Raw genomic sequence first — 13,204 nt, forward strand, 5'->3', positions numbered from 1 at the left:
CAAGTTCCACCCAGACGTAGTTGCCATCTGTGGCCTACTATTTAACAAAAATGGCGGGAAAAAAAGACCCCAATATCCCCAGCTTTACCAACAGTCCACCCTCTGTGCCTTTGACAACAACATCATCAAAGCTTATAAAACATTCCATCGCTGCCTTCAAAGACATGTCAAAGCTTATAAAATATTCCATAGCTGCCTTGGAAGACATAATAATAATAATAATAATAATAATAATAATATTATATTATTAATAATAATAACTATTTATATAGCACCTTTAAAAACAGTTGTTTACAAAGTACTTTAACAGACATAGCAAAAGCAAGAACTCAGGGTTAACAAAATAAACAAATTAACAATAAACCAAACAGAGAGTCTTGATAATGAAACAGAAAATCATAATGAACTGAAACAAGTCTACATTATTAGCACAGTTAAAAGGAATGGAAATGACACAGATGATCTTGATGGCAGTTAAAATAGTAAAAGATGAAAATACCCAAGAAAAGACAGTATGAAATTATATTAAAGTGAAACCATAAACACATGTAAGAAGACAACATCACATCATTCGCAATGCAACAAGAATAAGAAGATTAATAGCAGAAAAAAAGAAAAGGAACAGGTAATAAATTGAAAACAGAGGATATTAAGATGGCAATGGAAAGAAAAGTCATGGATAAAAGGAGTAAGAGCAGCAAAACGTATAGAGCAATTCTGTAAAAGTAGGTTTTGAGAAGTAATTTAAAAGATGTTACTAAATCTGCAAGCCTCATCATCAAAGCTTATAAAACATTCCATCGCTCCCTTTGAAGATGACGTCATTTAAGCTTATAAAACATTCCACCGTCTCCTTTGAAGACAACATCATTTAAGCTTATAAAACATTCCATCACTCCCTTTGAAGACGACGTCATTTAAGCTTACAAAACATTCCAACACTCCTTTTGAAGACAACGTCATTTAAGCTTATAAAACATTCCACCATCTCCTTTGAAGACGTCATTTAAGCTTATAAAACATTCCAACGCTCCCTTTGAAGACAACATCATTTAAGCTTATAAAACATTCCATCACTCCCTTTGAAGACGACGTCATTTAAGCTTATAAAACATTCCAACACTCCTTTTGAAGACGACGTCATTTAAGCTTATAAAACATTCCACCGTCTCCTTTGAAGACGTCATTTAAGCTTATAAAACATTCCACTACTCCCTTTGAAGACGATGTCATCAAAGCTTACAGTCGACTGCACATGATATTATTAGAAAGTAGAAGCGTTTAGGAACAACAGTAACTCAGCCACAAAACAAAACACAATGAAAAAACCCAGAGCTGGGTACATGAGGACTTATAGTCACCAACACTGTCACAAAAACTGCAGTGGAAGCATCAGGGAATAGGTTTCCAAGGCTGAGCCTCACATCAATGCCAAGCGGATGGAGTGGTGTAAAGCACACCGACTCTAAACTGTGGAGCAGTGGAAATGTGTTTTGTGGAGTGAAAAATCACACTTCTCTGTTTGGCAGTCAGATGGTGATCTAGGTTTGGTGGATGCCAGGAGAACGTTACCTGTCTGACTGCACTGTGCCACCTGTGAAGTTTGGTTAAGAGAGATAATGGTATGGGGCTGTTTTTCAGGGTTTGGACTAGACCCCTTTACTATCTCCAGTGAAGTCCAATCTTAATGCTTCAGCATACCAAGACATTTTGGACAATGCTATGCTATCAACTTTGTAGCAACAGTTTGGGAAAGGCCCTTTCATATTTAAACAAGACTGTGCCCCAGTGCTAGAAAAGAAAGGCATGATGAGTTTGGTGTGAAAGAACTTGACTGGCCCACACAGAGCCCTGACCTCAACCCCATCGAGCATCTTTGGGATGAACAAGAGTGGAGACTGTGAGCCAGGCCTTCTCGTTCAGCCTCAGTGCCTGACCTCATCAATTTTCTATGGAATGTATGGGCACACATTCCCACAGAAACACTGCAAAATCTTGTGGAAAGTCTTCCAAGAAGACTGGAGGCTGTTTTAGCTGCAAAAGAGGGGCCAACTCCATATCAGAGTTTATGTATTTTAATGAGTTGCTGTTGTTGCTAAATGCTACAGTGCCACTTTCTAGTAAGTGGAAAGGCCTGAGGTCCCACAGAGGCAGGTGTTGCATTCAGCATTTTTAAGACATTTCAGTGTCTCTTTGTATGAATGGTACATTACAAATAAGCTTTCCTTGCCTTTTGGTAGCAGAATGATTCAAACCAAGCTATAAGAAGACAGAATAAGGGGGAGAGGCAGTGGTCGAGCCCTGACCCAGCTCTGATGTGAACGAGCGGCGCTCAGTAACAGAATCATTTGGGAAAACAGATGTTCGGTGAACAAAGGCCCTGAACTCTCCACAGAAGGTGTTTGTATGAGGAAACACAGTACTCCACTGAGAGTGTAAAGGGGCTGCCTGTTGAAAGACACATGTTGGCCGAGTTCATCAGTGTCTCGTCAGACGTGGAGCGCTCTCATAAGTCTGCATGAGAACCCTCAGAAGAGCAGCGAGAGTCCAGTCCACTACACAAACATCACAGTGTGTTGTTATGGCTCGACTGAGGGAAGCTAGCGTTGCTGCTACATAAGTTCTCCCTCTGCTATTTCACCTCAGAGCCCTCTCACATGATAGAGCGGTTAAATCATCTCTGATAACCACTTCTTTTGTGGTGCCAGGAGCTTTGACATCAAAAATAATCTGTAATGATTTCAAGAATGATTCAAATTTGACGATAATTCATCAAAGTAGAGCTCCAACACATTATTCAACAAAGAGAAAAGCTTTGATCTGGCAGAGATCAACATGCTTTAGCAATCCGAATGTTATCATGAGCAGCTTAGATGGGAGCCATTACAGGGATTTAAGGGATATGATAAGGACCTGCAGAAGGACAGGTGTGATTTAAGTGCACAGGTGCTCCACAGGCCAGTTAATATCCCTATAGTAGCAACACAAACAAAGCTGAGCCCAGTTCAGATCCATATTAGGGCTGGACAAATACTTATTATAAAGAAATAAATGGTTGCCATATTACCAATAACACACAAAAAAAACCTTTTGACAGAGCATTAGGATAAGAAAAGATATTCCTTTATTAGTCCCACAAGGGGAAATTCCAAGACTCAGCATCTATATTTTAATCAACGTAAACTATGTTGGTACAAATAAAATTATCTTGTCCTCAGGCCTGCCCTCAGAAGTGGGGCCCCTGGAAACCCAGAGGATGGGGCCCTCACCTGCTGTGATTAATAGATGATATCAGTGCATGTGTGTTGAATCAGTAGCACTGGTGCTAGCATCCTGGCTAACAGTTACCTCATTCTAGCGCTGGAAAGCCTGTCTAGCTATTATTGGGCTCTCACGTTCATTATTGGTGCCATTTTTTAACCCGTTTTCCTAGTTTTTCTACCCATTTTTGCAACTTAACCCCTTTACCGCCTTCGTTCATTTTGCCACATTTTAACCCATTTCTTCCACTTTTGCCCATTTAGCTACTTTTAAACAATTTTTATGCCATATATTTGCTAATTTTTGCTTTTTTAGGCACTTGAAGCTACATTTTGCATCAACTTTTTGCCAGGTTTTAACAATTTTTTCAAATTTTTAGCCACTTTACTCTCATTTTCAACACTTCTTTTTGCCACTTTAACTTTTAACCCATTTTGCCACTTGTAACCAATTGTTCCCACCCTAACCACATTTTATTGGCACTTTCGCCCATTTTTGCTACTCTTAAGCTACTTGTGGGCTATTTTCCTTTTTGCCACTTTTCTGTCCCATTTTTCTACTTCTTTTTGTGTCACTTTTAGCCCATTTTTGCCACTTGTTACCAATTGGCAACCAGTTTTATCACCCTAACTGCATTTTTGGCCCTTTTGACCATTTCTCCCCCATTTGTGCAAAATTTTTACCTACTTCTAACCCATTTCTGCCCCTATCACGCATTGTTTGCTTATTTTTGTCACTCTTTGGGCACTTGTCCCCCATTTTTGCCACCTCCTATTCCATATTGTAACACATTTTTATCAATTCTTTTTGCCACTTTAATTTTAACCCATTTTTGCTGTTTTTTGGCCTACTTTGCCAATCTATTTTTTTGCCACTTGTAACCTTTTTTGCCAATTTGTAACTCAATTGTATCATTCCAACAGCATTTAAGCCACTTTTTCCCAATTTTGCCACTTTTGGCATTTGTTTGCCCTTTCTTGACCATTTGTGCCCAATTTTAGCCACCTTTCACCCATTAATGCCACTTTCAACCAATGTTTTCCACTTTAAACACATTTTTTGCCCTTTTTAAGCCACTTGTAACCCATTTCTGCCACTATCATGCATTATTTGCTTATTTTTGTCACTTTTTGGGCACTAACACCAATTTTTACCACCTCCTTTTCCCACTGGTTACACATTTTTGCCACTTCTTTTTGCCACTTAAATTTTAACCCATTTCTGCAGTTTTTTGCCATTTGTCACACATTTTTGCCACATGTAAACCACTTTTGCCAATTTGTAACCCAACTGTGTCACTTTAACAGCATTTTTTGCCACTTTTAAGCAACTTGTCACCTATTTTGCCACTTTTTTCCACTTGTAACCCATTTCTGCCACTTTCAATCCATTTTTTGCCACTTTCTCCCATTTTCCCCACTTTGAACACATTTTTTGAACCCTTTTCTTCTTATTTTTGCCACTTGTCATCTATTTTTGCCACTTTTAACCCTCTTTTTTGCCAAATGTCACCCTTTGCCGCTTACACTCATTTTTGCCCCCATATTGGTCACTTTTAACCCCATTATTCTTGATAACAAATGTCTCAGTTTCTTCTACTTTATTTTCTTGCACCTTGATGCATATCTAATTGCACACCATGGCTTAGCTGTCACTCCTCAATTAGGCTATACTGTACGAAAACATAAAAAAATAAAACTCCTTTTTGTTGCTTTGATAGGAGCAGTTATTATCAGGTTAAAAAATAAAATATGGTTAACATAGCTTGACTTTACAATGGACCATGATTTAGCTGAACATAGGCCCCCAGTTTGGCTGGACCCCAGAAAGCTCTCCCCTTTTATGCCCCCTTATGGGTGGCCTTGCTCATTCTTTATCTCATTTAAATTCATATCTGTAGATCTTAAAACCTCCAAATATTGCCTTACGCCATAAATTTATTAAGTAAATAAGAATTTTAAAAAGGCCACACAGAGAGAAAACAGAGTCTTATCAGAACTGAAGCAATTTAGAGAAAATCCCTCTCCATGATAAATCACCATGTTGACTGTGTTTGACCTCAGGCGCCGCCAGATATAAACGCACGCACAACTTTTCTTGGAATCTCTGAATTCCTCTAATGAGCTCAGGATGATTTCTCTGAATCTGAAGATCTTTGTGACTATGAGACGCCCCTGGAGTAAACAGAGATTCATTATTTGAAGTTGCTTGCTCAGCATTCTTAGTATCACCATCAGCAAAATAATAAGAGAGCAATAAATTTGTGTCAGTAATGAAGAGAATGTTCTAATGTTTTTATAACTAATCATTATTTTAGGTATTATTTGTAAATCTAACTGTGACAACCTCAAAGAAGACCAAGCTTTGGCCCCTGAGATCAAACTTGACTAAATTTGTGACTGAACTTAAATCTGCCTCCAAACATCTACAGTAGATCCTGTCATAGAGGAGAAGACAACACCTCTGAGCCTACAGTGGAAAAGGACCAAGTGGAAACCCGGATTAGGCTTAAATATGTACCTTGGGTCAGGAATCTCCCCCAGTATTTCTTCCAGGTTGTCAAGAAACTGGACGAACTCTGACAGGCCTTTGACATGCTTTCTCAGCGGGTTGGTCTCAGCCGGAGCATAGCCCTTCCCTCCGAGCTGGATGGCTCTCACAAAAGACGTCACAGCCTGCGAAAAGCACGAAGTAGACCAGAAAGTTGCAGCAGAACGGATTTACAACACTTTTATCCTGTCGTTCTGTTTTTCTTCTGATGTCAAGTGTGTATACATCATTACCTTAGGGCTTAGAGCACATGCTGAGTTTCTTACCAAGAAGAGAGACGTGTTGTTGTTCTGTGCGGCGTGCTTTATGTCTGTGAACGCCTGCCGTCCAAGGGCTCTGCTGGGGACGTCGAGGGTTAGCGCCAAGGCCATGTCGTTTTTGGAGTTCACGAGCAGACTGAGATAGGAGCAGAAAACCCTTCTCACTGCCATTTTCACCTGTTGATTTCAACAGCATAAACATCACTAAAGTCCCCATTAAAGCAATACTTTAGGCTTTAAAACTGGGCATAGCTTGTAGAGAGACCTATATAGAGTAACATCATCTACCATCTCAATTGTGTAACAAGCAGAAGAATCTCTTTTTTAAATGTATTCCTTGTATTTTATCATGGCCGTTTGCTGAAAAACATTACAATTTGGGTTACTCATTCCAAAGTCTTGATTTTAGATCATTTTAGTGTGCCTACAACATGACTGTTCAGTACTATGCAGAACTTTTAGGCATGTTTGGGGCAAAAAATGAGGCTGAAGTAAGGCGTAGATGAGGTGAGTAAGCCACCTGAGAGTGGGATGGAGGATTGACTCAATCCCAGTTGTTCTCCGGATGTCCTTGCATATTAGCTATGAGCATCGAAAAACAATCTGTTGAAAATAGCAAAGTCCACACCTTTAGTGTGGATTAAGGGGTGGATGTTGAGAGTAAGCACAGCCTAGGGTGCCATCCCAGCAAGTAGTAGGGTTGCCATGAGCCCCTGATTATGTGGTGGATGCCCCGAGGTGCCCAAAAACTGCTAGTGGTCTCCTGCTGTATGACCAAGGATTAGAGACAAAAGAGATGCTGTCGAGTTTGACCTTGACTGCCGAGCGACAAAAGCTTGTTGACATGTGCCAAGCTTGACTCTGGCTGCCTTACACCCCCTCTCAAACCCCAAGTTGTAGCACATTGGGCCCCCGGATGCATCCTTGGCACCCTACATGCCTAAAACTTGCACTTATGACTGTCTTTTGCTCTAATTGTAACCTGAAAAAAAGAACTAGGGGAGAACAGGGTTGGTTTTCACATGGGGCTGGCTGTCACACTCATATCTCGCCACTAGAGGGTGGTGTCTCTCATAACTTGGTATGGAAATTTCAGGAATTGGGACTAAAGCTCATCTGTATAGTCTTCTCTTGAGTAAGACAGCTGAATTTGAGGTGAGAGGACTTTTTGTGTTTTTTATGTAAAATTGTAAATATTTAGCTCCTCAGTATTTTTCTTCTATGATTTTACACAATGGGTTTATGACAAAACAATGGTTTCCCTTAAAAAGTGTAATTAAATTCCAGTTGGGGTTGGTCATCACATTCTCACTGGGGTAGTTGTCACAGTTGTTTAGGGGATATATGGAAGTGGTGGATGTGCAACCAGTGGGCACACAAGCTCCGTTTAGTTGCCTGGACCCTACAAGGGCTGAACGATTTGCAAAGATAATCTAATTGCTATTTTTTCCCCCAATATTGCAATTGCAGTTTAATACGGGATGTTTAGGTTCCTCATCTTCCATATGTATTTTTCAGCAAATTCAAGCAACACATCATTCTATATTATAACTTACGTTCAGTCCAGAACATGGTCATCATACATTTTACCATTTTATTGCAAAATGGATATGCAGTTTTACTTGGCGGAGAAGGCGTGTAACCAGCTTTAAGCTATAAAGGAGGAGGCTGGGGTGGAGAAGGTTAAGCTTTAAGCTATAAAGGAGGAGGCCGGGGTGGAGGAGGTGAAGTCTTGCCAGCAGCGTGGTGCATCAGCTTTGATGCAATCAAGGATTAGTGAGAAGTACCTCATATTTTAATGGACCACTTTGTTGACACTTGAATCTTTGCATAATGTGCATTAAATCTCCACTCCTACAAAAACTAAATATAACAAACTGGTATTATGACACATTTAGAGTTAAATAAATATCGCAACCTCTGCGATTTGTAAATTGCAGCAGGCCATATTGCGATTTAATATAATTTGCACTTAAATGCCCAGCCCTAGACTCTACATTTGCTATCACTGTAACTCAGAAAGTGAATCTGTGTGACCTAGCTGAGTAGGCTATTATTGTTAGGACCTATTTGTTTTGTCCTTTATGTTGCTATAGGCTAGCCTAAACATGTTCATGTGTGGAGAACTACAAATATCTTGGAACAATTATCAACTCTAAACTGACTTTTGAGAGAAACTGTGAGGCAGTCTGCAAATAAGCACACCAGCATCTTTTTTGTCTGAGGAAACTTGCTAATTTTCACATTGACAAAACCTTGATGATTTTATTCTATCGAGCTTTAATCAAATCTGTTCTGTCCTTTTCCCTTGTTTCATGGTTTGGTAACTTGTCTTTTAAAAACAAAAAATGCTCTTAACCAGATCGTAAAGTGGGCAAGCAAGCTTATAGGTGAGAAAAAAATTCAACCTATCAGATCTTTATTCCTCACAGCTGCAGCGCAAAGCCAGCTCTGCTCTCCATGACCGTTCTCACCCTTTAAATTCAGAGTTCCAACTTCTTCGCTCTGGTTGTCACTTTGTTGCTCCTAAAGGGAGAACAAAACGCTACAGGAACACTTTTGTACTTGCATCTATTGCACTTCTTAACAAAACGAGCACAAGAGGATGCACTTTAACTGGAGTGGAATTTGTATTATTTTAGGGAGCCTTCAAAAGCACTTTAGCACTTTTAGAGTATTATTTTAGAATGGATGTCATCTAGAGCACTTTATAATGACTTGGTTTTAATCTTCAATGTTCGTTTTAACATTTTGATGCCAGCTTTTAATGGATTTTGTGGATTGTGTCTTGAATTGTGAATTACTGTTATTTTTTTGTCTTTTGGACGCTGAACTCTGCACAACAAATTTAACCTTTTGGGTACTAATGAAGAACCTTGAACCTCGAACCCTTGTTCCCATTCATGTTCATTGCTCATTTGTGTTTGGTTTTGCCTTCTTTTTAAGATTTTTCCCATTAAAACAACATTGGGACAAACAACCCCATAGTGTGACAACCATCTCTGTGATGGGGTTGGTTGTCACAATGTGTCAAGAGTGTCTTTGATAGTTAATTACCTCTTTATTTTAATCAGAGGGATACACATTTCAAGCAAAGCACCTTAAGCTTCAATTTAATGTGGGAATCACTGCTGAAAGATGTTTGGTAGATGATGTTTTGAGTATTTCACACTAGAGTAAAAACTGTGACGTCCAACTCCGTTCTCTACTTCTGGCTAGCTATCTAGTTTGCATGTTATTTTTGTGCATTTTGTTTAAAAATTTTAATGCTATGACATCTAAATTCCCTGGGTAATATTGCCTTCCATTCAGAGATGCCCTTCCCCAATCCATGATCCTGGTACCAGAGCTTCCAGTCAACTTAAATAAATGAGGTACAGACAGCTGATAGTTTATCCCATCACTAAAACAACATTACGTCAAAACAGGAATAAATGAACAGCATTTCAATCCTGCAAAGGCAAAGACACATTCTGTTTTAATGTTGTTTGCCTTATTCTCATGTGAACTCGTGATCAAGCTGCCCTGCACAGACATGGTCTAAATTGTGGGTAAGAGTCCTGCATAATAAGGGGCGTGGCTGAGTTGACTGACAGGTGGACGATGAACACTTGAGGCCCACCTCCGTTCTATCTCTGCAAACATGACCAGTCAGCATTTGTTATATGGTTACCACCATTGCTGGGCTTCAAAACTCCACTTTATTAACCAATTGGTGATGTCACAGAGACTATGTCCATTTTTCTACAGCCTATAATTTATCATCTCAAGTCCATCCAGGTTGTGTTTATAAACTACCAAAGGGAACAACAGCTTTTTTACTACACCACTAAAACTGCAGCTGACAGCTCGTATTAAAACTCCAAAAAATTACATCACTCTAGCTGGTCGTGCAGCAGCAAGCTTCCACTTAAAATAACTCATAAATTCACAAGTGACAGAGAAGAGAAAGGGGGAAAGAGGCTCCGTTACAGAAGCTCTTCTCCAGCTCCACATTATGTTGTGTTTTAAACATGTGCCTGGTAATTGAATTCACATTGCACTCTTAAATCTGGGCGATATGATATAGAGTTCCTGTCAATAAAAGCAGGATGGAGTCCAGACATAAATTAAGTAAGTGAGGACTGGGAAAGTAAACGTGTGGATTCTTGCCAGAGGGAGAAAAGGATTTCATTTTCCTGAAAAAATATAAGTATAAGGGCAGAGGGCAGAGTGGAAAGAAGGGTGTCTTGTTGTTTATGATGGGTTTAAACCTCCATTGAGCATAAAAGAAGGGTTTGGTTTACCTGTGAGCTGCAGCGTCTGCTTTGACTAGATGGCGTTGACAGGAGTGAAGAGTCTGGCAACCCAGGGACCTCCATGTTGCCAGATAAGAAGTCAAACATCTGGATCTTTTAGTGAGAGAATAAAAAAGTAATTGGGGGTAAATCAATTGACCTATGACTCGGTAGCCAATCAGATCGACCACAATCAGCATCAATGTGCTCACCGGGCTCACAGGCTCATCTGGATCCGAGTCGGCCAGCCTCAGCTGTTTGTACATGGAGAAGATATCAACCAGGTCCACCGTGTTGGAGCGTTTCAGGAAGGATTCGTAAGCCCTCCGGATGAGATCATAGTTCTCCAAGCATGCAGAGTTAGGGGGTGGCAGGTGAAGTTTGTCTAACAGTAAGTGTTTCCAGGCCATCAGGACATCACTCAGAGCCGCTTTGAACTCTCCGCCGTGCTGTCACAGGAAGAGAGAAAACAGTGAAAGCAGCAGCCGTAATTACCGACAGCCTGGAACCAATCAGTCCAAAGAGGCAGAAAAGACCTTCTCACACGGTCCAAAAGCGGGACATGAGCGGTCTCAGCCAGAAATCTGTGGTAATGTCATCAGTTATAGACGTGATGACAGTCTGCCTGATGGTTCAATTGAATTAGGCCGTGATGATGATGGGGATTGGGCTTGTACAGCTTTTTGGGGGGCTGCTATATGACTCATAGAAAGAACACCGTATATTGTTAAGTTTTACAATTGACTATTCTATAACTTGATCTACAGTGTATTCAGAAATTGTTCAGACAACTTTCTCTTTATTCAGTTTTGTTATGCTGCAGCCTGATGCTTCAGTCAGGAAAAAAATATTTTTTATTTTCACTAATATACACTCAGTACCCCATCATGAAAAAGTGAAAAGAGGTTTTTTGAAAATTTTGAAAAATTATCATAAATTTAAAAAAATGGAAATATCACTTTCCCTTAACCGTGACCAGTGTCCCAACAGCATGATGCTGCCACCACCATGCTTCATTGCTGGGATCGTATTGGATGGGCAATAAGCAGTGACTGGTCTCCTCCAGAAATAACGTCTAGATTCCAGGCCAATTCGATCTTGGTTTCAGCAGACCAGAGAATCTTGTTTCTCACAGCCTCAGAATCCTTCAAGTGGGCTTTCAAGTGTTTAGCACTTTGAAGATTCTTCTGTTTCACCACTCTACCATAAAGCCCAGATTGGTAGTCATGGTTGTCCTTCTGGAACTTTGTCCCATCTCCACACAGGATCTCTGGAGCTCAGTCAGGTGACCATCAGGTTTTTCTCCCATGATTGCTTAGTTTGGCTGGACAACAAGCACTCCAAAGAGTCCTGGTTGTTTAAACTTCTTTTATTTTTAAAATTATGTAGCCCACTGTGCTCTTGGGGAAACTTCAATGCTACAGAATTTTTTTGTAGCCTTCCCCAAATCTGTAGGAAGTTCCTTTGACCTCATGGCTTGGTTTTTGCTCTGATATGCATTGTCAGCTGAGAGGCCTTCCATAGAGAAGTGTGTGCCTTTCCAAATCATGTCCAATCAGTTTAATTTAACACAGGTGCACTCCAATCAAGGTGTAGAAACATCCCAGCAAAGATCTAGAGAAATGGAATCTCAAGTATTTTGTAAGCATTCAAATTCTGTATGCTAATGTGATATTTCAGTTTTTTATTTTTAATGAATTTGCAAAAATTTCTAGATTTCTGTTTTCATATTGTCATAATGGGGTACTGAGATTCATAGAGTAGATTAGAGTAGATTAATGATAATAAAAAGGATTCAGCAACCCACTTTTGGGCCCTGACTTACCAGTTGAGAACCATGGACCTTAGCTATTTTGTTAAAAGTTGTAATTTTTAACAGAATGTATCTGCCTTATGCTTTTGGCTTTCCCCTTGCAACTTACTTCACAGTTGTCTAAGTTGCCCCCCCCAACACACACACGTTGCTCTTTCCCATATAATTGAAGCATCATTGGGCTGAATTATTACCTGCTTATGAACTTCAGCCATAGCCAGCTGCAGCATCATCAGCATGCCATCAGCTCCATGAACGGTGGTCCTTTCAGAGTCTAATACCCTGTGGCACTCCCTCCTGAAAACTTTAACCAGCACCTTCATACTGTCATGTAAAGCCTCCAATTTACCCTGAAAAAAGAAGTGTGATAATTCTTTAATAATTTGTAAAAATGGAACTTATTTGACTAAACAACAAAGTTATAGTTAGTACCAAATTTTCACACTTTTACTTGGAATGGCACTAACTGGGTTTCACTACAAATTATAATTATATTTGGTAATAAAAACGTAACTTTTAAGAAGTTATATAAAGTCGCAAGACTTCAAAGATTTCACAGAAGTAATGTGAACCAGCTGTGATCATATCCTGTTTTCTTTCAATGAAAGTAGAAGGGTCGTTGGCCTAAAGAAACAATAGCACTAAGAAAACGTACTGTTTCTACCAGAAAATGAATCAGAACGTGTTTAGATTAAACCCTCGTAATACACGTGTATATAACATAATTCTGTGGCTAATCTGAAAAAAAAATTGGTAAATTAATGATTCAAACCTTGGATATAGAGTCGATCGGCGTCTTGGGCACACGTTTACCACTGGAAGCAGCTGTTTTGAAATTTTAAATCACCGATGACGTTTACCGCTCTGGACCAATCAGCTTAAAGCATACAACATGAGGAGAGAACAAATAAAAATGTATTCTCACCGATATTTTTTCTTCATTTTTTCACTTCAGAAAACTATGGACGTATTTTTAAGATCATATCCTACTACACTACTCTAAATCCCCCGATATATATCAAGTATGGATAAAAATAAAAAAA

At 39.6% G+C, this 13,204-nt stretch overlaps 1 protein-coding gene across 2 annotated transcripts in view; it reads right to left on the reverse strand.

The window, feature by feature from the left end:
• The window catches only part of LOC121505706 (PARP1 binding protein), a 26,864-nt gene extending 13,840 nt beyond the window's left edge, over positions 1-13,024 (reverse strand). For both annotated transcript variants that reach the window (XM_041781227.1, XM_041781228.1), the window contains exons 1-6: positions 12,934-13,024; positions 12,356-12,511; positions 10,561-10,797; positions 10,358-10,462; positions 6,078-6,248; positions 5,782-5,936 (exon numbers count right to left, since the gene is read on the reverse strand). In XM_041781227.1, the coding sequence (XP_041637161.1) occupies positions 5,782-5,936; positions 6,078-6,248; positions 10,358-10,462; positions 10,561-10,797; positions 12,356-12,484 (797 nt within the window). In that variant the 5' untranslated portion in view covers positions 12,485-12,511; positions 12,934-13,024. The remainder of the gene's footprint in view (positions 1-5,781; positions 5,937-6,077; positions 6,249-10,357; positions 10,463-10,560; positions 10,798-12,355; positions 12,512-12,933) is intronic.
• Positions 13,025-13,204: the final 180 nt, after the last annotated feature.

This window comes from Cheilinus undulatus, linkage group 23 (assembly GCF_018320785.1).
Source record: "Cheilinus undulatus linkage group 23, ASM1832078v1, whole genome shotgun sequence".
NCBI classification, from domain to species: domain Eukaryota; kingdom Metazoa; phylum Chordata; class Actinopteri; order Labriformes; family Labridae; genus Cheilinus; species Cheilinus undulatus.